We start from the raw sequence: 26,972 nt of genomic DNA, 5'->3' as shown, positions 1-26,972 counted from the left end.
TTCCTAAATTGTCCAAAATATATTATGATTTCACTTCCATTCATTGCTGAATAATTGCACAAATTAACAAAAATTAACAATTACAAGGAAATTCACAACCTCGTAGCATTTTTCGAGCACACTACAGCATCACACGTGTTGGAAGAGACTAGCTACTAACTCGTAACCGGAACCGTTTTACGGAAATGGAAATGGGAAATAATCTGAGGAAAGTGAGAATACTGCATCCACCCACGTGGTCTGTGTTGCCACATGTACAATTTACACGTTCAGTATCGCACACTTTTGAAGAATGTCAGTTCTTTTAAAGTCATACTATCATTATTATTCAAAGTTTCCGGTAGCCGATTAATTTTTTATGTTAAAATGATGTAGTTTGGAGTACCTACTTTGAGTTTCAAATATATTTGTACAAAACTGACAACTTGGTTGTTGCCCTGTCTAGTAAACAATGAATAAAAGTGAATTTCAGTGGCCTACTACGTAAAACGACTTCCTCTTTGTTTTACATAAACCCGACTTTAACTTTCAAATATTCACGAAAGTTTCAAAGCATGAATAGTAGCCTATATAAAGTGCAATGAATAATATTTTTGATTTATAATTTTAAAAAAATGTTTACATGGTGTCTTTCATAGCTTTGGGTTAAAACTGTTATTGTTGTGTCTGCTCCTAGATGACGTGTTATAGTCCGGTTGAATGTAACGTCGTTAGGTGGCAGCGGTAGCGAGCTTGCTGCACGACCAGTCGGTTTCTATTTCCCGCCCATGACTGATTCAGAGGAGGATCTCCTCCCTCTCCGTTTATTTACTTGCTTTAAAAGTCTGCTTCTTTCTCTGGCCGCTAGTGCGCTGTTGTCTGTGTGTTAACTGCAGTAGAGCAGGAATGGAGTGCCTTTCCTCTACAAAGGCAATGTCGCATCTTTCTCACAGTTTTCTACAGCACATGAGCGCGCGTCAACCGAGTTTTTCTTGTAGCTGTGAACTTAAAAATTATCGAATCTTCCTCGAATTTCAAGGCACATATTTTATTTGGTATTTACTTTCAAAAGAAGAAAATGTGTGGAGGACGTTCCTCCCTTCCCTCCCCTGAGGAACCGCCACTGATCTTACCTAAACGCAAGATGCTTAAAGTATACCCCAAATATGGATATTAATTTATTTTAAATAATTATACAGGAAAATATCGAGATATTATGTATCGACACAAAACAAAATGAAAATTTAAAGGAAATTCACTGTAGAAGCGGAAACGATACATGGATATTCTAAATGAAAGATAAAACGAATACGTGACGTTAAGGGACAATTGCTAAATATTCTAGGAATAAACTACAAGGCTTACTGAAGAATGTCTCTGTATCGTTTGAAACCAATTCTGTTTCTTGATAGAAAAGAGGAAATGAATATATCAAACGTAGGCTGCATGGTAACATTTTTGCATATACTGTACATGTACCTATTGAAGCAATATCTTGGTCGGTGAATGTGAAGGTGTTGTTTTCTTCCTGCAGACGAGGAATGAGCACGGCGGTATGACTCAGACCCATACCGAATACCAAGAAACCCAGGTTTATACATGCCATCATCACGAGCTACCAACAAAATAAGAACAAGAAATTTAACAGCAGCATTTTGTATTAAAAGTACTTAAACTGTATACATATATCGTACTAAAATTACATTGGTACACAAAGGAAAAATCTTGAAAATATCATTCAATAAAGCCATTGAAGTTCATGTCAGTCAGAAATTCCAAAATAAATAAATAAATAAATAAATAAATAAATAAATAAATAAATAAATAAATAAATAAATAAATGAATAAGTAAATAAGTAAATAAATACGTAAATAAATAAATAAATACGTAAGTAAATAAATACGTAAATAAATAAATAAATACGTAAATAAATAAATAAATACGTAAATAAATAAATACGTAAATAAATACGTAAATAAATAAATAAATACGTAAATAAATAAATAAATAAGTAAATAAGGTTAGAAAAGTAAGAAACGTTAGAAAGGTAAGAAAGGAAATAAATAAATGGGCAAAGAAACAAATAAATTAGTAAAGAAAGAAGTAAATAAAGGAAGAAAAAACAATGACAGAAAAGAAGAACAAAGATAGAAACAAACTGACTGAGACTGACAGACACACAGACAGACAAAGAGACTAACAAACTAACTAATGATTATAGTATATTATCTATATATAATTTCAACTGGTAATGGAAATTACGGGAAAACTGCTGGACGGATTTTAATAAATGACCCCTCATCTTGAAGCTTGGAACTCAACGTTTTTCGGAAAAATAGTAGTTTTCAGTGAAATGTCAATTTTTAAACATAATTTTCCTATTTTACAAAATCCATCTGTCGTCAGTTTTGAGAACTAGCTAATAGCATTCACGGCCGACTTGATATTCCCTTCGCTTTTTTGTAAAGGAAAAGCGAAACGAGCATCAAGTCGGCCGTGTTGCATTTCAGAATAAAACAAAACACATACTACAGTAAACAATATTACACGAAGGCCGTGATCTGCAAGGATGCTGACATATTTAGAGCTCAAATTAAATTGGTTATTAAAAAATTAACTTACTAAAAATAATGTATATGTTAGATTCTGTGGTGTGTAATTTTATTGGTACAGCTGTGTATTGGATATTAAAAACTACCAAACTTGAGGTGGTTTGATGACGTTATTACCATTAGAAATGAATATTCTTGTAGTTAATGCAATGATGTGACTATTTTTCATTAATTATACATATTAATGCTATATTGATGATATGAAAGTGAACCGTTTTGGAGTTATATAAGTAGATATAGAGAATAACTTTAATTAGATTTTGATTTCTTTATTTTACTGAGTGGCCACTATATAGTATATATAGTATATGTTACTGAAATCTATAAAACTTACGTAAGATAATAATATTATTAAAAATCAAATATGTTTATAATTATTAATCAAGTGGGGTTGGATATTTTTCATATACTTAATGGCGGTGTGATGTAGATATTTATATGCGTGGTTCTCTTCAGTAATGGCTCAAGAGAGAGTATCTTTCATTGTTATGGAAGCAAATAACTTTCCGAATGTCTGGTATTCTTCATTGAAAATAAATCTGAAAAATGTTTATTTGAACGTTTAATGAACTTAGTTTGCAGCATTTGCTGCACAAGCCACTAGTAATATTCTAATTGTGGCAGACGTGAGCTATAATTTACCAAATTCGAAAAGTTCGTGATATTATTTTACAATTTACTAGATAATGAATCCAGTTTATTTTTAGCTACAATCTTTTCGATTTCATAAATACATTATCTCTTCAAATACAACAAAAACAAAATTATACATTGATGATATAACCTATATTAACAACAATGCGAATATTCAATGTCTTACAAGAGAAGTTGGTAGTTTATGCAAGTATCTCAATGGCTTGAAATATATTTTTAATTTCGATAGAACTCAAAATGAAATTTTTAGTTACAAAAATATATTTAGTCCACAATGTGGTCTAAATTGTAAAATTTGTAGGTACTTATACTGATAAATTTTTAACATGAGACTTTCATATTAAATATTTTATGTAAATCATTATCTATGGTTAATTATATTTTGAGAAAATTAATTAAATGTAAACCTATATAGTATCTAATGACTGGATACTAAAATTTTATTGTGCTTTTTACTTTCATAGTGTAATTGGTTATGATATTTTAATACAGGGAAACAGTTATCATATTAAGGAAATTCTTATTTTACGAATAAAAGCTACAATAATAATGACTGAAATATCTAACAGAAGTCACTGCAGATCCTAGTTTGAAAGATTACATATTTTAACTGTTGCCAATCTGTATAGGAATACATTTTTCTTATTATATCAAATTTAGTTATCATAAATAATATACTCATGACTCAAACTCTGATATAAACAAGCATAACACACAAAATCGAAGTTTCTAAGTGTAGATTTGTAATATGTAGGCAAAGTTACTATGTTATAGGTATCAATTTATTAAATAAATTACCAACCTCAAAACGTTCCTCAATTACAAGCTAATAACGTTTCTCGAAATTTGTATTCTTGCTTCGTGGCTAAGCCATTCTATTGTTTTGATGAGTTTTTAGCTTTACAGGCAAATTTATTATATTCATAATAAAACAGTAACGTGATCGTGCAGCTTAAGCGGATTCCTAATCTCCATACGATGGCGGTAAGGTTAGCGCACCCCAGAAGCAATGCTGACAATAACGGAACAAACAACACGGGCGCTAGAAAAAAGGCGAGGGGTGATAAAAAGAGAAACCAAGAGTCGGGAAGTGACAGGGAAGGAAATAGTGTAAAGAATAAGGGTGCAAGTGTAAGTGGAAATCTAGTATGTGAAAGTGAAAGCGTGGGGCGGAAAAATAAAAGAGGAATAGAAGAAGAAATAAATAGAAAGAAAGACAAAGACAGAAATAAGGCAGAGACGAATAGTAATGAAAGGTCAGAACTTGCGACAGTTGAGGATTTAGCAGAGATATTTGAGATGTGTAAAAAAAAAAAATTGAGGATGTGATCAAAAAGTGCAAGTAAAGTGAAACTGGAAAAGATCGAGAAGTATAGGGGAGAGAGAAAGTGTATAAGCAGATGTGTAGAATAAAATGTATTTATAGGAAGTGAGAATAGTGACAATGGATTAGGTGTAAGCAGAATAGTGAGAAAGAGGAAGTGAGCGCAAATAGGAATGAGTGAAAATAGTGAGAAAGGGTTAAGAGAAGTGAACAAGTGACAGCATAAAATTAGTACTAATATTTGGATGTTGGAATAGTAAATGAATAGAAGGTCAAAGAACAAATAGGACAAATAATTCAATATGATAATTTATAGAGAAAAAGTGAAATGGAGATTTTAGTGAATAGTAGTTAGAGGAAAAAGGGGGGTGTGAAAGGAGTATACAATATTACTAAATATATTAGGATTAATGAACAATTAGAGAATATCAATTGAAATGTAGGGGAGATTGACCAAGGAACAAAAGAGGTACATAGTGTATTTGGGAGTATTTGTGTAGACGTGTACTGCAAATAATGTGTTATTGCAATAATATGTTAATGGTGGCACCGGATACAGAAATGTGAGGTACACCATTGCATGTAAAGAAGTGCTGTGAAGAAATATATATCATATCATCATATCATATTCATAATGGTTCTATCTTATTGCATAGTTAGTATATTGTAATTACAAATTGGTTTTAACAGTACCCATATTACTTGATACTGGTTATTAATATAATAGATATGATTATGATTATTATTACCTGTGGAAACAGTGGTCTAGCGATGAAGACAATTTCTTTTTCCTTCGTAGAACTTGAAGATTCTACCTCACACTCATCACTGTTTATTGAAGTCACTTGTTTTTCGCTATTATATTCCACATGTTTGAGAACTTCCATGTTTATCCTGTTGAATTTTAAAGTATTGATTCATGTTATTGTGGTGAATGTGAACGCTTACTTATTGTAACTCTTTCATCAAACGAAATTTAAGTAATGACATATTATTACGATAGTGTAAAAATTATTTTTCAATATTTACATGGATGTACATGTCTCCAGGATCCCTTGAACCAATAATATAATCATTTAAATGTGTAAAGCTATTTCTCCAGCACTATATGATAATATATTTTTTCATATGTAATTCCCACGAGACATATCCAGAAATAATTAACATGGAGTAGGGAGTAGTATAATTATACAATTTCTAGTTAATTCTACAGTGTCACCAAGATGACGTAATTACTAATATACACCTAAGTTATGTATTTATCTATTTATTTGTTTATTTGTTTATTTATTTATTTATTTATTTATTTATTTATTTATTCTGATGTAGTTAAAACCATCAGGTACAAATGCAATAATTGAAATAAAAAGAAAAGTTACTATAAACAAATTAAAGCCACACAAAAATAAGCACACGTTGCATTCATACAAGCTTTAGAGGAGTAGTTAAGTATCATAATTAATTATATCATAACTAATTAACGAACATAAACAACAAACTTGCAATTTTAATCTAGAGTAAAAAAAAAACTACACAAATCAACACTTGTAGCAATACCTAAAAAGCGTTAAATTAGATAAAATTTTCCTATTTAATTTTGAATTGTGATTAAGTCCGGCAGTCCCTGACGTCATTAGGTAACTAATTCCAGAGGCAAGGTATTTCTACAGTGTAGGACGATGAGTTTAAAGATGTTTTGTAATTAAGGATAGAAAGAAGTGCTTGATGCCGGTTTCGAAGAGTTGTAAGAAATTGAAAGCGCGTTAGCAGATAATGCGTAGTAGAAATATGCATGATTCTAAATAAAAGAGAAAGTGACTGTAATGTTCTTCGTTTTTTCAGACGCACCCATGAAAGTAACTGGAGAAAAGGCGTTATATGGTCAAATTTACGAGTATTGCAGATGAATCGTATGCACACATCATTATGAACATGTTGTAGTCTCTATGCTAAGAGTGAACTTACATTAGTTAGCAAGGAATCGCAATAATAAAAAAGCAGTCGTCCTGAGAACTGGCTTTTGAAAGTAGTCATATCTGACAGCCCCTTTACAGTTTGTGCTCTAAAATGGGCTATTTTTACTATTTACACTATCATAAAGAAAGTAGGTTCACGTTGATCAAACATTATTTACACTATTTACGAAATAAGTAGGCTATAGTATTATTAAATAAAATAGCTTGCACTACAATACACAACACTATACTTAAAAGTGTAAATAATGTGTGATCAATGTAGGCTACATTTTATGGTAGTTTAAATAGTAAAAATATCGCAGTATAAAGTACATAGTGTAAATAATTTAAATTGTAAATATTAATGTAATAATTATAATGTTTATGTGATATTTTTTGCTTAGAATGTCTTCGGAAATAAGCTCTGTAAAGGACGGTAAATCCTCGTGAATCACCCTGTATAGCTGTGTTTTATTTAGAACAAGAATGAACTCTAATGAAACTCTACACACTTTGGATAGAAGATAGATTGAAAAAGTAGTTTTTTGTTTGTTTGTTTGTTTTTAGTCCTCCTGATCATTTTCAATTTCTTTTCTTCCTTGTCTTGGCCTTTCCTGAAGTTGATCGTAAAACTCTGTATACTCAGCTGGAATATATATATTTCTTCACCTTAAGAATTTTCCCATTTTTTTTTTTCATTGATAGGCATCTGTTTTGAAGGATAAGCCAACTCTGTAGGAAGTACAGGATTCTTGTTGTAACTGTGAAGGAGTTTGAATTTCTCTATGCCGGCACCATCGATGAACTGTTAAGTTTTTATTTGATCAGGGCAGCTTGAGTTGTATTCAAACGCTATCGACTTAGAAGGAGAAAAAGACATTTTATGTACCTTGGGAATTTTTCCCATACTTGATTCAAAGAGAAAAGTCTTCTTGTAATAAACAGACCAACATCGCTTAAGTCCAGTACAGGCACAGCATCAATGATTTCTACTGAGAACTTACATGACACCTTTTTAATTATATCATATTCTTTAGGTAGATAGACTCTATCATAACTTTTTATCAGTTTCTTTACAGTCCCAGAATCCCTGTTCTTTGGTAGGTGATATCTTATTGGAAAGAATGACGTTATATAATTTGGAATCACTTTGTTGTTACAGTGAATAAACAAAAGCTGATCATTGTGTTGTTTTTATTTTGACCGGCGCACCTGTCAGACAACAGATGCAGCTCAGTTACATTATGTGGAATATGCTTCTGGATGTAATGAAACAGAAATGAACATATACGTCATTTTCACCTTTGTGTGCTTCTTCTTCATGATAAACATAAAAGTGTGAGAGATTAGTTTTCTGATTATGTATGCCAAACACATAACTGTCTGAAATAAAAAAATGTTCTATACAGGAATATTTGGCAGCAGAAAATTTTGCATAAAATCAAAAGTCAATCCACAAACATTAATCCCTTTTAGACTAAGTTCAGAAATTTTATTAATATTGGCATACAATTTTTTGGACCTTCTACGGTGAACCACAAATTCTGCTATTGCAGCTCGCTTGACAGACTACAAGATGGGAAACTACATATTTTAGCTGGTAAAACTTGAAGAATCGGATTCTGACATCTTTCCACAACAAAATCTTACCTTCAAATATGGGTATTCAAGTTGAATTGAAAAGGATACAGGGAACACTCGTAATTCCCGCGAATGAACATTTTGAATATAGACTACAGATTTAAAGTCAGTCATTGCAAAAAGGTCACGAGTCAAAGACTCATGACCTTTCTGCAAGAAGTGGAAATTTCAAGCTTCGATTTCAGCACTGTTTGAAAGTATATTCATGATCTTCTTACATAGACTGGTCGGGCTACCCCTACATCACAATTTTCAATCAATAACTCATTTTCGTAAAAAAGTTGACTCATGATCTTTTTGCAATGACCGATTCAATTGATAAAGTGGTTCATGTTCTGTTCTGTCCAAATTGTCGCGTGATCAGCCAGTCAAGTACTTCGCTATCATATGCAAGCACGTGGTCCACTTAAGACTCCAGTAATACTTAACCTTGTTGCCTCGTGGGGCAAAGTACGGTCCCTACTTATAATACTAACATTTGATGGTAACATCACAAGCAATTAAAGCCAACATAGTTATGAAAGATATACCTACTGGGAAAAGATCACAATGACAACCAGTATTAAGTTATATTCATAGATTTGAAAATATAAAATTACTAGATACGTGACAAAGCATAATTCTGAAAAAAAAATTGTAATTTATTGCATACTACATTGTTAAACAGCTTTACGTCTGTAGATATTAAGGGAATAGATAATATCATAAATTATTTGTTAATTTCGAAAAGTTAAGCTGAAAATTGCTACCTGGTTTTGATATACCTGCTAAAGAAGTATATTAAACTTGGTTACTAATCCTATAATATTTAATATAAATGCATACTGAAAAATTTTATGAAAGTAAAGGTTAACTTGGAAAACTCCTTTTTCTTTTTTCGATACTTAATTAATAAGTTACAGAAGAAAATGGGAACATTTAAAACATAAAAGAATAATATATATTATTCACCTCTATAATAAAGCCACATGTGTTAGAAGGAAATTACCTGGTCGTTGAATGTAGTAACTACTTACAGTGACTGAAATGAACGTTGTTTTCATGACGACGCTTTAAGGAGAAAGTAAAATGTTAGGGAACTTATAAGATTAGATTAGTTTATTTATGCTAGTCTCTGAATTGATATGCATGTTTGCAAGGACAACGGAATATGGAATAAGTCACACCAACGAAAAAGAACTGAAACATACATGCCTGATAGGCACTGTATATACAATTGAGGGGTTAGGTGGAAGAAGGGCGTAACTCAGAAAATATAGTTTTGAGATAATCAACAAAAACTACCTGTACCCAGCGTCTCTTCCTGGAATATGACACTATTCATATACTGTATATTGTAGGGTAACACGTTCTCTTGTGATTACAATGAGTCCCATGGTTAATGTTTAAATATTGTACGAGAATGAAGCATTCAATTTTTTTTAATTACGTCCTTCTTCCACAGAAGAAAATACTGCAATACTGCTAACTTTTCTATATTTTTAATATTTCTATAGGAAAGGCTAGATATAGGTCTATACTAAAATAATGAAGATAATTACAATGTACGTTGTACAAAAAAAAAGTTACTATAATATGTTCGTGTACTAAATTGTTATCACAACATTAAAAATAATTAAACCCACTTATTTCACGTTATTATTTTAGCTGAAATTACCTAGAATATAGGCTTACAAACACTATACCACTCATCTAGAATCGTGTGAGGCCGTTTGGAGTGTTTGCCTCTCATATCTGTCATTACAGTCACCTAGTTTCACTATATTTTGTATAGTTATCACTCGTTTCTTAGATATTTTAAACAATGACGGAATAAAGGACTTGCATAAAAATTGTTCTCAGTCATGACACTGTTGCTCAAGAACATTCTCGGTGCTGTGATTTTACAGTTGTTTGAATGGTCCTCCTCTCCAAATATCCCGTAAGAAATGTATCCTTTTGGTTTTTGATTCAAGTTTCCCAAAATCCTAAATTGAAAATGGCTTGTTCCTCTGTAGACATCTCATATTTCTTCTGGCAGCAATTGGCTTAAATGATTTGCTGTTAACCTGTTCCTAAATGACTGACTGCTAGCCTACATCTAACATTTTACTGCACTGCATACGCCTATATTATTAGTACCTTATATTAATTCTCCACTGACAAAAATAAATAGTAATATTGAATTGCTTTCACCATATTTCCTGACTGACTTGTGTAAGCTTTGCCGTAATTTCGTCGTCGCTTGCTAGATTATTCTTTCATAGTTTGTTAACCGTTTCCGTTTTCTACATTTCCGTATGCAATTCATTTTTACTGATACTTTCAACATCAGAAAGGTTATATTCGCTTCAATTAGGCAAAATGTAGGATAGATCATACATTCGTCAGACACCGCGAACACTCTTGCAATTACCTTCGCCGGTACTCGAACCACAGTAGTGAGATGGAAGACTGGCGAAATTAAATAATACCTCTCTATTGCAATCTATTGGGAGTAGAGGCATAATATTGTGGTGGTTGGTATGAATGCCGCCAAAGAACGCATAAAGCCATTTTACGGATAACTGTCGTGATTCGAATTACGCCCTTCTTCCTGCTAATCCCTGAATTTATAGTCTACAAGTTACAAAATATCGTCGTTTATTTTATGAAATTTCCTATGTGATAGTATACAATATAATTTTTAAGAAGAAGAAAAAATTAATTAAAAATCAGTTGGTGTAAACAAAAATAAGAAATAATTCCATAGAAAACGTTGGTGAATATGGTGAACATAAATTACATTATCGAGGATCAGTGTATCTTATTGATATTTCATTAATTTTTTCTTCCTCTTGAAAAAGCATTTGCTGTACCGTCACGCAGGAGGTTTCCATAAAATAAACGATGATATATTTTAAACATATTTCTTAAGAAAGAAATACAGTCTAGGTAATAAAAATTGAATTAGTGAATAATAACCATAGGTAGGAAGTTCGTACCAAAACTAGATTCATCAGATTCCAGTTGAGTACAACGAGGAGTATAGATGTCGTCCGCGCCTCGCCTTGCTCCTCTTGCTACAAACGATACGCAGTTCACATAAACAACGCATAGTATCATTCTGTGGAGCTGTGTACAGTGGTGAGAAGTTTGAAGAATATTCTTAATTTATACTAATAATTTAGGTTTTGAACAAAGTGTGCTATTCTGTTTTTGTATTATTTACGTAAAGTTAATAGTATGCATGAATCCAAAAAGGTTAGTTTATTTATGCTAGTCTCTGAATTGATATGCATGTGTACAAAGACAACACATATGTTAGTAAAGAAATATGCAAACAGGAGTGTAACACGTTATTTTTATTATTCTTCGTTAAATGTTGGTTGAAATACAAACAGGAGTGTTTAACACGTTTATTTTATGCCGGATTATCAGTTCTATCAGGGTTTTTGACTCTATGAAAGACCGGGAAATCCAAATTAGCATTTGCCCCGTAAATAAATTTTAATAATAATAATAATAATAATAATAATAATAATAATAATAATAATAATAATAATAATTGAAGCTGTGAGATCAATAACCATTGAAGTCCACTTTTGCCCATTCATTTTTTGCAAATTTTAAATTAAATTTTGGATATTTCCACAAATGTTACGACTTTAAAAGTCAGTATACTACTTTGTCTTGATCTCTAAAACAACCAGAAATATTAGGTGCAGAAAACAATAATTAGGTAAGAAATAAAAAAAGTTTTTTGTATTTTTCTCGAAACTTGCGTAAATGGACTTGAATGGTTATTGATCTCACCGCTTCAATTATATAATAATTATATAATAATAATAATAATAATAATAATAATAATAATAATAATAATAATAATAATAATAATTATTATTATTATTATTATTATTATTATTATTATTATTATTATTATTATTATTAAGCAGATCTTCGTTAAGACTTGTCACAGAAATTTCAACAAATATCTCCAATCAATTGAAACATATCCAATGCCAAGTGAATTAATTAAACCTCTATGTTGTTACAATTCACAAATTCACACATTTTAGAAACGAAATGTATAAACTATCTTTTTTTATCTCTCTGACATGATACGTTTTTAGTCGATACCCTAACAGTACTGCTTAATTTCTGTATTAGGAGATCCAAATTTCACTAAGTCATCTTGTCCACTTCGTATAAACTATTGGTGTGACAGGGAGTTTTGGCTGTTTCATATCTACGTACTCTCGACTCCTAAAGGAGGTCACATTCTGATGAACCTCTTCTTTCCAGCTTCTGAGGGAAAAGTGGAACTACCACATCATCACTATAAAGAAATATGTCATGAATGTCAATTTTTACTGTTTTACATATGCAAAAATAACAATCCATTAAATGATCTAGCCACCGGTGTGGCTGAGTCGGTTAAGGCGCTTGCCTGGCGGTCTGAAGTTGCGTTCGGGCGCGGGTGCGATGCCCGCTTGGGCTGATTACCTGGATGGGTTTTTTCCGAGGTTTTCCCCAACCGTAATGTGAATGCAAGGTAATCTATGGCGAATCCTCGGCCTCATCTCGCCAAATGTCATCTTGCTATCACCAATCTCATCGACGCTAAATAACCTATAGTAGTTGATATAGCGTCGTTAAATAACCAAACTAAAATAAAAAAAAATTCAATGATCTAGAGTCTGAAGTCAGACTATGGAAACACCAAAACCTAATGACCTCCATTTTCCTTTGAACTACATGATTCATGTTCACATTACATATATTACACACACTGTATTGTATGATTTGTATTTGTTACCTATTTTTACACCAAGATAATAATGTTAAATTATCAATATTTTAGGTGTCAGTAATTTTTCTCTTCGCCTTGACAGTATATAACTTCCACAGGTATAAAAATATGACATGTCATACACAAGCGGCGTGACATTGCAGGCACCAAACCTTTTGTTCGCAGAGACTAGTTTACTTCTGCATTCAAAAAGCTTAAGAACTGCCTGAAAAATTACAAAATAAATTGAAGACCCTGATCCCATAACTGGACCCAGTCCATTTGGCCATTTTTATGATTTAGGCATATATTTTGTTAGGGACATCTATCATTATATGTTAAACATGTTTTCTTCCAAAACAACGGAAAACCTTGGGGTATCTAAAAAGTTGTGTTATTGTGATGTCACTTGAAAACTCGCTCTGTCCTAGACTAGTAGTGCAAACAAAAACTTGCCCAGTCCTTTCACAAAATTGGATTGAACACGTTTTGGAATGAGAATGTTCAATTACTTGAAACTAGGGGTGTGTGTCGTCATGCGAACGAACACATCTGTTTTCCCAGGATAGCTACCAGACAGCCAACAATGATTTTCATGTACTACTTCAATCATTGTTGTTTGTTTGAAATATTATGGCTGATAATGTTGCTTAAACATATGGCATATCTTTTCAAATGACAGACACTTTGGAATCAATCCGATGATCCAATATAATAGTCTGTAATTGTTTATGATTATAAATTGAATTAATCTACTTGATACTAATTGCACAAATTTGTATAGCTGAATGAAAGTGTGCTTGTAAATTGAATTAATCTGCTTGCTTTGTATTGTATATGTTTGTATAGTTTTGGCCGATGAATTTTATATGCTTTAAATTGAATAGTAATCTGCATAGCTCTATTGATAAATTGTTTGTGTTTGTAATTTGAAGTAGTTTGCATGATATGTGTTATCAGTTTTTGTATATCACAACTGATTGAATTGTTTATGCCTTAAATTTAATTAATTTACTTGTTTAGTATTATACATATAGCTCAACTGATGAATGATCGTTTGAGTTTGTAAATTTCATAATCTGATTGGCTATGTATTGCATATTTTTAGTAGAGCCATCGATGTAACTCAGTTGGCAGACTCGCTGGGCTGCTGATCCGGAGCTGCGTTCGGGCTTGGGTTGGATCCCCCTTTGATCTCATTGAATGGTTTCTTCCGAGGTTTTCCCCAGCCGTGGGACTGAAGCCGGATGGTCTATGGCGAGTCCTCGACATCAACTCCTTTGATTTGATTACCTGGTTGGGTTTTTCCGAGGTTTTCCCCAACCAAAAGGCAAATGCCGGGTAATCTTTTGGCGAAACCTCGGACCTCACCTCATCTTACTACATCTCGCCAAAATATTGTAAAAAATTGCACAAAATTGTAGAAAATTACTAAATTGTAAAACTGTAAAAGTTTGTAAAAATTGTAATTGTAATATTGTAAAATTTTGACTTGTTCCACATCTTAAAGCTTCATTGCTCATGTAAGATCTATGGAATAAAATGAATGAATGAATGAAGGAACGAACGAATGAATGAAAAATGAATGTATAAATGAACGAACGAACGAATGAATGAATGAATGAATGAATGAATGAATGAATGAATGAATGAATGAATGAATGAATGAATGAACGAACGAATGAATAAATGAATGAATGAATGAACGAACGAATGAATGAATGAATAAATGAATGAATGAACGAACGAATGAATGAATAAATGAATGAAGGAATGAGCTGCATAAAAGCGCTGTGTTACAGAAAGAAATGTGGGAAGACGTAGTACAGGACTTAAGCAAATATGTAAAGGCGTAACTGTCGAAGGATTGATATTGTACACTTAACATGACGTTCAGTGTAGCAAATCATATTTTAAAAAAATTATTGGACTGCATGGCAGTTCATTCATGCTTATATTTTCCTTTCTTTTATTTTAATTGAGATAAGATATATTGGGACTCATTTTTCGCACGCATAGTGTTGTCGGTCTATATTTGCAGTGGTGTTATCCGGTGCAATTTGCAGTTTTACTTCGTGCAAAGTGAAATAATGTAGAAGTGGACAAGAGCTGACGTAGGAAGTGCAAGAAAAAACAATAAGTATTTTGGCTGCCACGGAATATGATGCTCATTGTATACCTCTATTTAAAAAGGAAGGTATTTCAACTGTTGTTAATGTATACATTTTTAGATGTCTATTGACTATTAAAAAGAATCTTAATAATTATATATTTGTATTAACTCTTTATAGGTAACCTACAAGGCAAAATTATCACCTTATGGAACTCAATGTCTGCTTGTCAGAATCTAAAAACTAGTACAACTAGATTGTCATTGTCTTATTTAACAAATTATCACAGTAGTCTCACAAAGTTGCGTTCTTTTTAATTTCAAGATGGAAATAGGTCTGCAAAAATCGCTTATTGAGCCTCCTTTTTATATTTTAAATTAATTTTTAGAGCCACATAGTGTAATATGTTTTAGTAGATGTTACTACGTATTACTAGTATGTTATATTTTGCATTTTATTGTGTTTATTGTTGATAATGTCTATAGTAACCTACTGGTTGCTTACGACAAGACTATATGTAATAATAATAATAATAATAATAATAATAATAATAATAATAATAATAATAATAATAATAATAATAACTATTCAGAAAACTTAAATAAAAATTGTCACTGAAACAGCATATTCATTCCTACATAATGGCAAATGACTATCATCAGAAATGAAGGAAGGCTACGAGTGTGTCCATAATTTTAGATGCAATTAATTATCAAAATTATGGTTGGAAAATGTACAGTGAACTCAGGTCGGTCGCATTGCTCACAGGACTGTAGAGGGGTTAACAAAATACAGTAGATCGTTGCTAATCCGACCATTCCTTGACAGATGTGTGTCGATTAGCGAGAATGTCGGATTACTGAGAGTGTTTAAAAATGTAATTGAATTTAATGTTATGAGCTCCGCCAATCACCCCACTTGCACTTATAATCGAAAATACAAGTTCCATACATGGCCGGCGCATTTATAGTTACGTATATAATGTAGGTGAATAGGTAATAAAATATAACACATGGCACGGGTATAAGTTCCTCAGAAAATATCTGCATTAAGGAAAGAAGGCGGATTACTGAGGGCCGGATTATCAAGAATCTAGTGTACAGTTGTTGTTTTTATGTTTTAGAGATTGTAAAGCAACGGAAAGTCTTAGGCCTATATAGTGAAAGAATGGGAGCGAACGGAATATTATAGACCTGGAACAAATAATATAAAGTGTTTGACTCGTAAATTCAAACAAGTCTTTCCCTCTTCTTCACATAAAGCTCGAATTACTGAAGTATTTCGATTCGGATGTAGATACAAGGAGAAGTACGTTCGACTACTATTTGAAGCAAAGTAAAGAGATAAGTATGGAAATAATCCCGAAATGACAAAGTATGATTAAGTCTCGTGACCAGAACATACTACCCTAAATCATATATATCCAGATTGCTCGGCCTTATTGACTTTGAAGGTAACAACTTTTGTCAGGTTTACTATGCTGCCAACTAGTTGTTAACATGAGGAGTTACGTCATAACTCCCATTTGAATTGCATTAGCTACTGTATTGCCATCTCATGTTCGTTTATGGCGGACGGGTGGCGATCCTGGCGGTTGTTCTCTTGAAAGTGCTACAGATTTTAACATAGGGATGAGCAATCTGTTATATATGTGATCTGGGATATTACGAAATGGAAATATAAAAATTGAAAATTTATCCTTTGAAAAGATGGAAAAACAAAACAGCTTGAAGCAACAGTATTAATATAAATTACAATTGAGACGAAATTAAGTGCAGAATAAATAGCGTAATGCCTATTATTATTATTATTATTATTATTATTATTATTATTATTATTATTATTATTATTCGGTTGAGAAGCTTTTGTCATCCAGTCTGTTTTACCCATAGAAAAGGTGAAAAATAGAATTTATAAAACAGTTATATAACCGGTTGGTTCGTATATGTGTGAATCTTGGACTATTACTTAGAGCAGCGGTCAACAGCACAGTGCACCCTCGAACTGGCGTCCCTTATCCGTGGATAAGACATTGCACTAGCGTTAAGCCGTAGCTGTTGGCGCGTATTGTCGTCCAAAAATTAAAAGCCGTAATAGCTTGCTCTTTCAAACAATATTGAGATGCGAATCTTGAGACATAGATATAGCTATGGTCCTTCCCAGGAATATGCAGAGTAGAAACACGACATAAGATCTCGTCGAAAGTGGTATGTGGGTATATAATGAGATTAGTAAACTTTAGTAATGTTTAATGACTAATTAGTGACTTACGATAATTTATACAGAAAATGATATTTTAATCAAGATGATTTACCAACGTAATGAGCGACAGAAAGCTGATTTAATGTGATGAGTGTTAAATGGAAGATTTTGTACTTCTTGCAGTTTGGGACATGCCATTTTGTTTTTCATGTATATGAATGACAAAATATTCCATTTTAATCTCACATGTGAATAATACGGAAACCTGTCCACAACGGAAAAAAAATTAGGACCATGTCACTTCCGTCTTGAACAGGTTTCACTGTATTATAAAAGTAATAATGCTGCTTTGGTTACTAGGCAAGAAAATTGTCACATAACAAAAAAGTACATTTTCAATTACCGGTATGTATTATAACAGTAATAATGCTGCTTTGGTTACTAAGCAATAGCAAAATTCCAGTAAACTTTAAACAATATTACAGTAAATATGTCCCTGGTCATTTATTCTTTATTGTTTAATGACTTGGGACATTGAATATAAAAGAAAATTAATAACTTTGGACATTTTTCAATAAAATATGTGGACATATCATGCAGTGGCCGTTTTATTGTAGTGGACGTTTTATTTGTTTGGACATTTACTGTACCGATATGTAATGTGGACATTTTAGCATAGCGGACATTATTGCAGGAGGACATTAAACTGTGGACATTACAACTCTGAATCCTAGGAAGTATCATGTCTCAGAAAATGTTGCACTAATTCCACGTTCATATGACTGCTTTTACCCCTCATGTTACATAACATAATGTCATATAACAATGATTGCCAAACACCACGAAATTGTGACGTAATAGAAATGCAACCCGCACACCACTATCGCAGGGAGAGGGTTGGAGTGGGTATCTCCTCAGGTAATGCAGCGAATAACAGTGCAGAGATGGACTGTGACCAAAAAACAAAAACAATATAATATTATTCTACTTATTAACTACAAGCACTTTTTTCCGTGTTAAATTTTATTCTCCTATTCATTATTTTTGTATTATTAATAAAATAAAATATATTTTCTTATTTACAAAAAAAGAATGTGTACTTTAGACCTGCATCAGCAGATATTTTTGAAATTAGAAAAACGTACCAGGCTGGTAGCGAAGTTCTAAATTATACTACATACTTAAAAAAAAAGTCGAAGTATTTTACCCCGATTAAGACATAGAAGCCGACACTTTTTATTGTTCGTTTATTATTGAAATATTCAATTTACAAGTAAGGGCGTGGTAGTCTTTGTAACAACGAAGATTATTCTTTTATAATTCATTAAAAATTTTACAACAAATTGAGTATCTCATATTTTTACCATCTGCACAAAAGAAATACTTTTGCTCCCATGCTCCTTAAAAATAAGTTTTTACATATTATTTGTTTTCTGTTTTGGAAAAGACATCGAAACATATTATCCTACACACTTTTAACATTACATGTGTACGTCCGCTGCTGACAAATGTCTTGTCTTATATCGAAGTGAAGGCTATAAACAGAGAGGGGGTGGGGATATGATGCCATGGTTACGCTTGAGTGAAGGCAGGGGCATGTGTCGCGACACAGCTTTTGGCCATCACTGTCATATAAGATAGTCATAATCGCATTTCAAGCTATTGTCAAGCACCCTACAATTAAACAAGGTCATTGATAGTAAAACCGCATACTGTGTGATGACGTCTTAATCATTCCGAAGTTCGAACTGTCATTCATAACACGAAAAGGGGATTATATTATTACTATTGTTAGCATATCTATGAATAATAATAGCTTATGCATTTGTATGACAAATTGGCATATAATATGCTCCATATTTACCTTAGTGAGTGAGTAATTCTTGCTCAATTGTTGTTGTAGTTATTGGGGAATTGTGTAAAGTATCTCCTCTTAATAGGAATGTTATCAAAGTGACAGTTTATATGCTAGTTCAGTAATGCGAATATAAATTAGGTCTAATCTTGAATATTTGTGTAAATAAGAAATTCTGAAATATACATTAAAATAAGAACAGACACAAAACTATTAACCATAAATCGTCGTCTACCACGCGAAGAGACGTAACTCAAAAAGTCGAGGCTAGAGATAAGCCGGTTTTGAATATACTTTCAAGGGTTTAGAACCATAGTGGGCCAAGCGCCATTTACTAAAATCGTAGAAAACAAGGATTAAAATGAAGTCATCACCATAATTCAATGGAAACATATAGCAAGTAATATGAAGTCTACACATTCAAACTAAATTATGTCAATCTTCATTAAACTATGGTATTCACTTAACTTTAACCTTTCATTTCTCTGTTTTTAATAAATGGCGCTTGGCCCACTAAGGCTCTGAACCCTTCATTTGTGTGCAGTTTACTTCGGTATGTAAACTACATATGGATTATTCAAAACCGGCATACAGTGTCTTTAAAATTATCTTCTTTTCTTACTTCTCTTCATGTGGAATGTGACGAAATGATGAAAGTGAACTAATATAATGATTAAATAACGAATATATGTTAACAATTTCTTGTTCCACTCTGACGTTGTATTGTGTAATAGGCCTACAAGATCTTGTAACTGTAGAAAACAAACTTCACTCTTACTAAGGAATATGCTTGTAAATTTTCTCGCTAGAAACCAGTTACATTAGTCACATGTAACAGAAATGGAAAGTTTTGCAACATTCTATGAACATTACCTCAAGAAATTAATGTTTTTTTCCTGTACTGCATTACTGTAAAGTAAAATTAAATTGAAATTGAGACCCGGAATCCAAGAGGGGCCCAAGTCCATTACATCAAACTTTTGGGAAATTGAAGAAAATGTTTGCTGTTGCTACAAAATGCCTCTGACTAATTATTTTTTGTTTCGTAAGCACATTTCCATTACATCTTTTCATATAACCATGGGAACAAGTTTCTACTAATTATTTTGCATGAGAAATAAATTTTGAAAGTGATTAAATATTGGACCCCTCTTGGATTCCGAGTCTCAATTATGTAGAGTGTTCCATAACCTTTGAGACACCTCCATAACTAGCGTATTTCAGTGTGTGTGTAAAAATAGTTTTACATTTACGTCGTAGGGTTGACCACATGTACAATTTAACTTGTGCGTTTATCTGGGGAACAAAATTTCAACTGTACAAAAACATGACAACCTCCTTTACCTGAACACCACAGAATTTTTTTTCCAACACGTTTACAATTCTTAGCTTATGGAGTTTCAAAAATAACCCATTCAGTTATGATATGTGATGAGATGGTTATTGTTCTTCTACTCCCGCTTTATTAATCTCTTCATTAGGAATCCATTGTAATAATTTATCGTTATCATCATTTTATTCTGCGCTACTGTGTAGCTTTTCCAGTTGTTTAAATTTATATTTGAATATCCAAGCAAGGTTGCCTTTTTATACTTCACCTAACCTGACGAAAGAAAAGGAGATTTATAAAGACTCGTACACAGTTACAACCCTTTAGATATGATCGCTTGTGGGCATGTTACTATTGCATTCTCATGTTCTTCTGAAGTTGTACCGCTGCGCTGTGAAGCACGACATCAAGCGAAAATGAGCATCTCCGATTGGGAAGCATATGAGCCATAAAAATGTCTTTACAAACTGAAGTCCTCTGATGGAGTTCTGATGCATTGCTATCATTTCCATCCTTAAAAACTCTTCTTTAACATGTTGTTAGGCTTCTAAGCTTCATGTGCCTCCACCGTGTCACGCAGGTTCGAGTCCTAGTCGTGTCTGGGATTTTTCATTGAAAAATCTATAGTGACAGTCGTGGCGGACAAAGTCGCAGTTGGGATTTTTCTCAGGGTTATTACGTTTTCCCCCATATTAGCATCTACTGCTAAGAGCTGACGAGAAAGGGAGCAGAAGGAATGCGTGACATACACTAGAGTCATAACATTTCTATCGTATGGATCTTAGTACTACGTGTCCTCAAAATATTAGTCGCGTTTCTCATTTAACATTTTAATGCGAAAGAATTTGTTTTTAACCGTTAACTGTTAACAATAAATTAATTTATAAGTTATTCTCAAAACATTTAAGTACTTAAATTTAATTTTCTTCCTTTACTTTATTCAGGAATTCGACAATTTAAAAATATATTAATTTGTTAAAATATGTGTACATTAATGTAATAATAGTACATAATCCATAAGTTTACAATGTTATACTTTATTACATCAGTAACGAATATAATAATTGCATAACATTGTAAACGAGAGGTAAAGGTGAGTAATATTTTGATATGAGTAATATTATGATAGTTCTTTTTGAGAATTGATTACAATTTTAGTGAGTGAGAGGAATGTATGTATGTATTTATTTACACTGCCAACATAAAGATGAGATGTGGTAAATAAGTAAATAAGAAAGACATCGTTATTGTTAATAATACTATATTATTATTATTATTATTGTTATTATTATTATTATTATTATCATTATTATTATAATACATGGCATTGTGAGTTTATCTTCTTTCGTGATTTCTGGTATTAGTTGGTAACACTGAAGAGACGGCCAATTTAGCCTTATACAAACTGCTCTTACGTGATCCTCACTATAAAATAAGCATGTGCAAAGTTGATGCTAAAGCCTAGTGTCGGGCCACAAATTGACCATGTAATAAAATCCCTGGCCGTACTAGGACATGTTTCTCTGGCCAACTATTTTTCCGAGCAGCACCTGGACTCTCCCCGTACTAGTGAACAGTTATTTCCCACTTCCTATTTTTGTCATTATTCTTACATATCAGTTTCGAAATTCGATGGAAATTTTCGATTTATTTCATAATTTCAACTAATTTCAAGTTCTAAAATTATTCTAGTCATTAGGGCTACAATTTGTAATTATTATACCAAACGAGAAGAATCGAAATGTACTGACCTCTTTGAACTGGAGTTATTATAGCGTTTGCCAGAAAACAGGCTTCGTTCAGGGAAATGCCGTCGGCCTTTTACTGCTGACAAACTAGTGGGCATATTTACCCTAGATCGAGAGAGGAAAGATTTTGTGTTGTGTAATATGGACACTTAAGACAGGCTGAAGGAACATCAAGGTTAGAGAATTAGTTTACAGCTGAATTCCATTCAGCCCAATTTAGTTCATTTCGTGGCAATGCAGCACACATTAGAACATAGAATCTTCATTTATGATATGTAGGCCTAAATTAAGAAGAAATCGTACGAAAAGTGTCCCGCTATGCTTGTACGCAAATATACTGGCGATCAACAATAGGCTAATCTGATTCAACAGTCCAGAATTTACTGAAAAAGTGCTCTGATGCCGATACAGATGAAACCCAGAATGTATCTAAAAACCTTTTTAAAAAAGTCTCAAATATGTACTAGATAGGATTATGGACAGTTCCAGCACTTTTTATAAAGTTAGTCATTAAATTGTATCTGTAAGAAAGTCGGGAAATCTTTTTGAAAAAATGAGACGCGCTGAATCATCGTTAAGCTGGTTGTTACTCGTACTTGTTACTTGTCCATGTCACATTTCGAACGGCAACATACTAAGCGAAACCTATTTCCAAGCTGGCACCAATTTTATTCAGTGAGTGCTTTGAATCTGTGAAATGTAGGAAAAGCTGTTAACAATCAAATTTGTCTAAACTTTTTGTAAAATGTGTATTTTATTAGTCAATGCATATAGATAGAATTTACAAAGAAAAAAACAGTTACAAACTCCGAAAAATATTTTATTACAACGCACAAGTACGAAATATTATTACAATCTATGATAATAAGCGATGCTAAATATAATCATAAGAAATTATTTTCATATAGGTTGAAAAATAGGATTTAATTAGATTATTTCGCTGAAAGTAACTATTTACACATTGGCAGATAAAAACAATAGACACCTTAAAGTTTTTTGCCCCCATACAAGCTACAGTATTACGATATATTGATTACGAATATTGAAAAGTTAAAGTTCTTGTAAGTGCTTCGGAGTTCTTCAAATAAATAAAAAGGAATTGTTTTATTTTTTCCCTATATACAATTTTTTTTTAATTAACGAGATTAGAAACGAATTGAGAAGCGCTACTAAATTTCTTCGTGATATTTTTTCATGTTAAACTATTATACCTGATCTTGTCTATTGTAATTTTCTACTATATTTTATGTAACTTCTAAGGTATTTTCTTTTGTGTTCTTTTGTAATCTAATTTTGTATTTCATGTATATTATTGAAACCTGGTTGAGTGGAAGAGAAGGCCTCATGGCCTTAACTCTGCCAGGCAAAATAAACCTACTAGTACTATATCTGTTAAATGAACCAGCATACCCTGAAGAAATAAACAGTTCCTCCAGAAGAAGTTATTCGAAATCAGTAACTATAGTATATCGACATCATTTTGGGTATAGTCTATAGTACTGTGTGCAATGCTATCGAAGGTATGAAGATGCGGTTGACTGAACCAGAAGATCTGGATCAGTACAACCAAATTTAACAAACTAACGGAATGGCTGATTTCTTGTCATCAGTGCTCTGTGATCACTTTACATTATCATTAATTTTTGCTCATGGCCTATTAACAGTAAGAGAATATAAATGTTTCTGGCTGAATTGTTAGCAGTAGGTTTAAAGTTCATGGGCTGCACATCATTCTCTGAATACCCTGCTTGCATTTTGCACGTCAGCACATCGAATGGACAGACGAAGAATTTGAGCTCAGTGTTGTTACAGATGAGTCCCGTGGACGAGAGAAGTTACGGCGGTGACCTGAACAGCGACATGCACACTGTGTCATCACGCACAGAAAATCTTTCAATGAATGTACAATCATTGTATTGACAGTATCACTGCTCGTACTGAGCTGGTGATTATCGATAAAAAAAATTATTGACGCCGTCCAGATATATTACGGAATATCTACAGGATGTCATTATTAATTCAGTTTTCTTGATTTATAGAAGAAATCTTTCATGACAACGTTGTCCACAATTTACAAGGGCCGTGTAAGAATTTGTACAACAGGTGGAAGTTAACCTAAAGTGACCAGCGCGCAGCCCAGACTTCAATCCCATAGAAAATGAGTGGGAAAGCTAGTTAGGCTAATTTGAAAAAAAATTTAATACTTACAGAACTCTGGGCTACCTGCAAGAAACTCTCATCAAAATGGAGATTCATCGACCAAGAAGAGATTGCTGACGTAATCCGCAGCATTCCTCGTCGCACAAAAGACGTTACAAGAGCTCGAGAAGAAAACGCAAGGTATAATAAAGGAAAATGTAGGAAAACAGGAGCGACAGAAATTGTGTCAATTGTTCAAAAGTTTCTTAACCCAGATAAGACTGACGTCCTATATATAGGACGGAACGTTTTATTTTTTTAACATTGCTGTGTAAGATTTTCATAGTCGGCAATCATGATACCATAATCCTTATGTGTTATAAATTGCCTCCAATTTTTTTTCTTATATTTAGTCTGTCATAGTCATTGTTATTAACATATTTGTGTGAAACGTCGGTGTCCTATATATAGGACGTCAGTCTTATCTGGGTTAAGCAAATAAAAATCATATTTTTCTTTATACGCTGAACTTCGCAAATATTTAAATGAATTTAGTTATTTATATTCGTATTACGTATGTCTTAATAGGTTTCATAGCAGTAAAATTATTACAATTTTTTGACGTCTGTTTTTTCTACGAATTTATAAGAAGGTATTTACATACTAGTATTTCTAATTCTTGACGTAACTATCTTCTGAGACTTAATAATAATAATAATAATAATAATAATAATAATAATAATAATAATAATAATAATATACCTGTAACCAAAATTTTCCTCGCAATTTTCGATTTTTCAAGAAATGACTGGTATAATTAACTATTCTGGGACCAAAAATCAAGTTTTTGAAATTTTTATTTGTATGTTTGTCTGTTTGTATGTTTGTTACCTTTTCACGCGATAATGGTTGAACTGATTTCTATGAGTATTTGAATATAAATTAAGTTCGTTCTAACTTAGATTTTAGACTATATGGCATTCAAAATACTTTATTTCGTGTTTTTGGAAAGCTAGTGATAGAATTCCTAATTATTCTCAGTTAATGTAAGAGAGCAGTATATTATGATAAAAAAATATTGAAAGAATTTTAGTTTTGTCCTTTAAATGTGCAAACATTTGATCAGAACAAATGTAACTTTTCGTTCTGCAAAGAATTTAGCAACATTACATTTGTTCGGATCAAATTTATACACATTTAGAGGACAAAATTTAAATTATTTCAATAATTTTTTATCATAATACTCTGCTTTCTTAAATTGACTAAGCACATTGAGAATTAAATCAAAGGTTCTCTTAGAACACTCTATGAAATATTTCTTATAAAACATTTTTTGTATCGAAAAAGAAGCAAAAACGAGCAAAATTATATTAAACATTTTTTGTTTGAAATATCCCAAAGAATAACACCCTGTAATTAATGACATTATTACGGTTCAACCTGTATACATGTGAGGCATAGGCGCAGGCTTTTAATTTTTTCAATGGGTGCTCACATTTTAGTATTGATATAAATGAGTAAAAGTGAATTAACGTCGCCTAATTTTCCACTTCTCATTTAGAAATATTAACAGGTCTCTTTCTTCCCGTTCTAAAACCCATTTATCTTTCGTTCAAGTGCAATAAACGTGTCCCAGTAAACATTTAAGGTCACAGTAACATTTCGAACTATTGATCGTATTGCATTGTGTAATATAGAAATATCGAAGTTCATAACAATAACAGATATGATGGATAAAATGTAAAATTTAATTTACTGAACTACTAAACGTGAACAAATAGTTTCATATATTACACATTGTTTGTTTTTGTTATCATCCGAGCTAATGCAAGCTATACCAGCCCGTAGAACGAACAAACTGCCACAAGAGTGCGGTATCATCAATCTTATGTAATCTATACAGCTTATAGTCGACATTGGACAACATAATTAATTACAATGGAGGACTTTCTACTATAGCTAAACCAGTCAAAGTTTTAAATGAGGAGGACAATGATGTAATTTTGTAAAATGGTTGTAAATGAAGTTTTGAAAGTAAATTGAAGAGTGGTATGCAAAGATAGACATGTACCACAGAAACATATTAAAATGCTTCATTAAAACTAATGCGAATTATGAATATATTGTTGGAAAGAAAGTAATGTTTGGCATGGGCTAGTCATGACTGAGTTAATTCCAGTATTCTGAACCGGGATATAATATTCTCAACTCTGTTAAACGTAAAACCATCAAGGATATTATTTAAGAACGTTCATACACATATACATATAAAGTCATATACATATACATATTCATAGTGAGACAAGTACACATCATAAGTGCAAGTTAATACAGGTAATATTAATTTTAAACTTATATCAGTCTTCGCAATAAAGTATCGACTGAAGAGCGTAAATCTATTAGCGATACTTTGAACACAATCTTAAAATCAGGATGTGTTCATATGAAAATATAATATAAGTGTTCATAGTGCCAATTAGCCTTTAATATTTTCATTTCCTGCCATGTTTAAAGTCTTGTACAGAATTATCCAGTGTAAAATTTTGAAGTACAAGGTGCGGCAAAGAAGTTAAGTGGTTTTGAAATGGAAATAATACAGTGGTTATGCACATCAGAACAAATATAGTTATGCCGAAAAATTTGGCTATGTATGCCATTTGGATATTTGTAC

At 32.2% G+C, this 26,972-nt stretch overlaps 1 protein-coding gene across 4 annotated transcripts in view; it reads right to left on the bottom strand.

Moving 5' to 3' along the window:
- Positions 1-9,305, bottom strand: part of LOC138709298 (facilitated trehalose transporter Tret1-2 homolog) — a 51,882-nt gene extending 42,577 nt beyond the window's left edge. For 2 of the 4 annotated variants that reach the window (XM_069839970.1, XM_069839966.1), the window contains exons 1-3: positions 9,118-9,175; positions 5,320-5,464; positions 1,459-1,594 (exon numbers count right to left, since the gene is read on the bottom strand). In XM_069839970.1, the coding sequence (XP_069696071.1) occupies positions 1,459-1,594; positions 5,320-5,457 (274 nt within the window). In that variant the 5' untranslated portion in view covers positions 5,458-5,464; positions 9,118-9,175. Of the gene's footprint in view, positions 1-1,458; positions 1,595-5,319; positions 5,465-9,117 lie in introns of all 4 variants that reach the window. The other 2 variants (XM_069839968.1, XM_069839967.1) reach the window with 2 other exon arrangements.
- Positions 9,306-26,972: the final 17,667 nt, after the last annotated feature.

Source organism: Periplaneta americana, chromosome 11, assembly GCF_040183065.1.
Source record: "Periplaneta americana isolate PAMFEO1 chromosome 11, P.americana_PAMFEO1_priV1, whole genome shotgun sequence".
NCBI classification, from domain to species: Eukaryota; Metazoa; Arthropoda; class Insecta; order Blattodea; family Blattidae; genus Periplaneta; species Periplaneta americana.
Note: the sequence above shows the minus strand (reverse complement) of the source record. Positions and strands in the feature narration are given on the sequence as shown.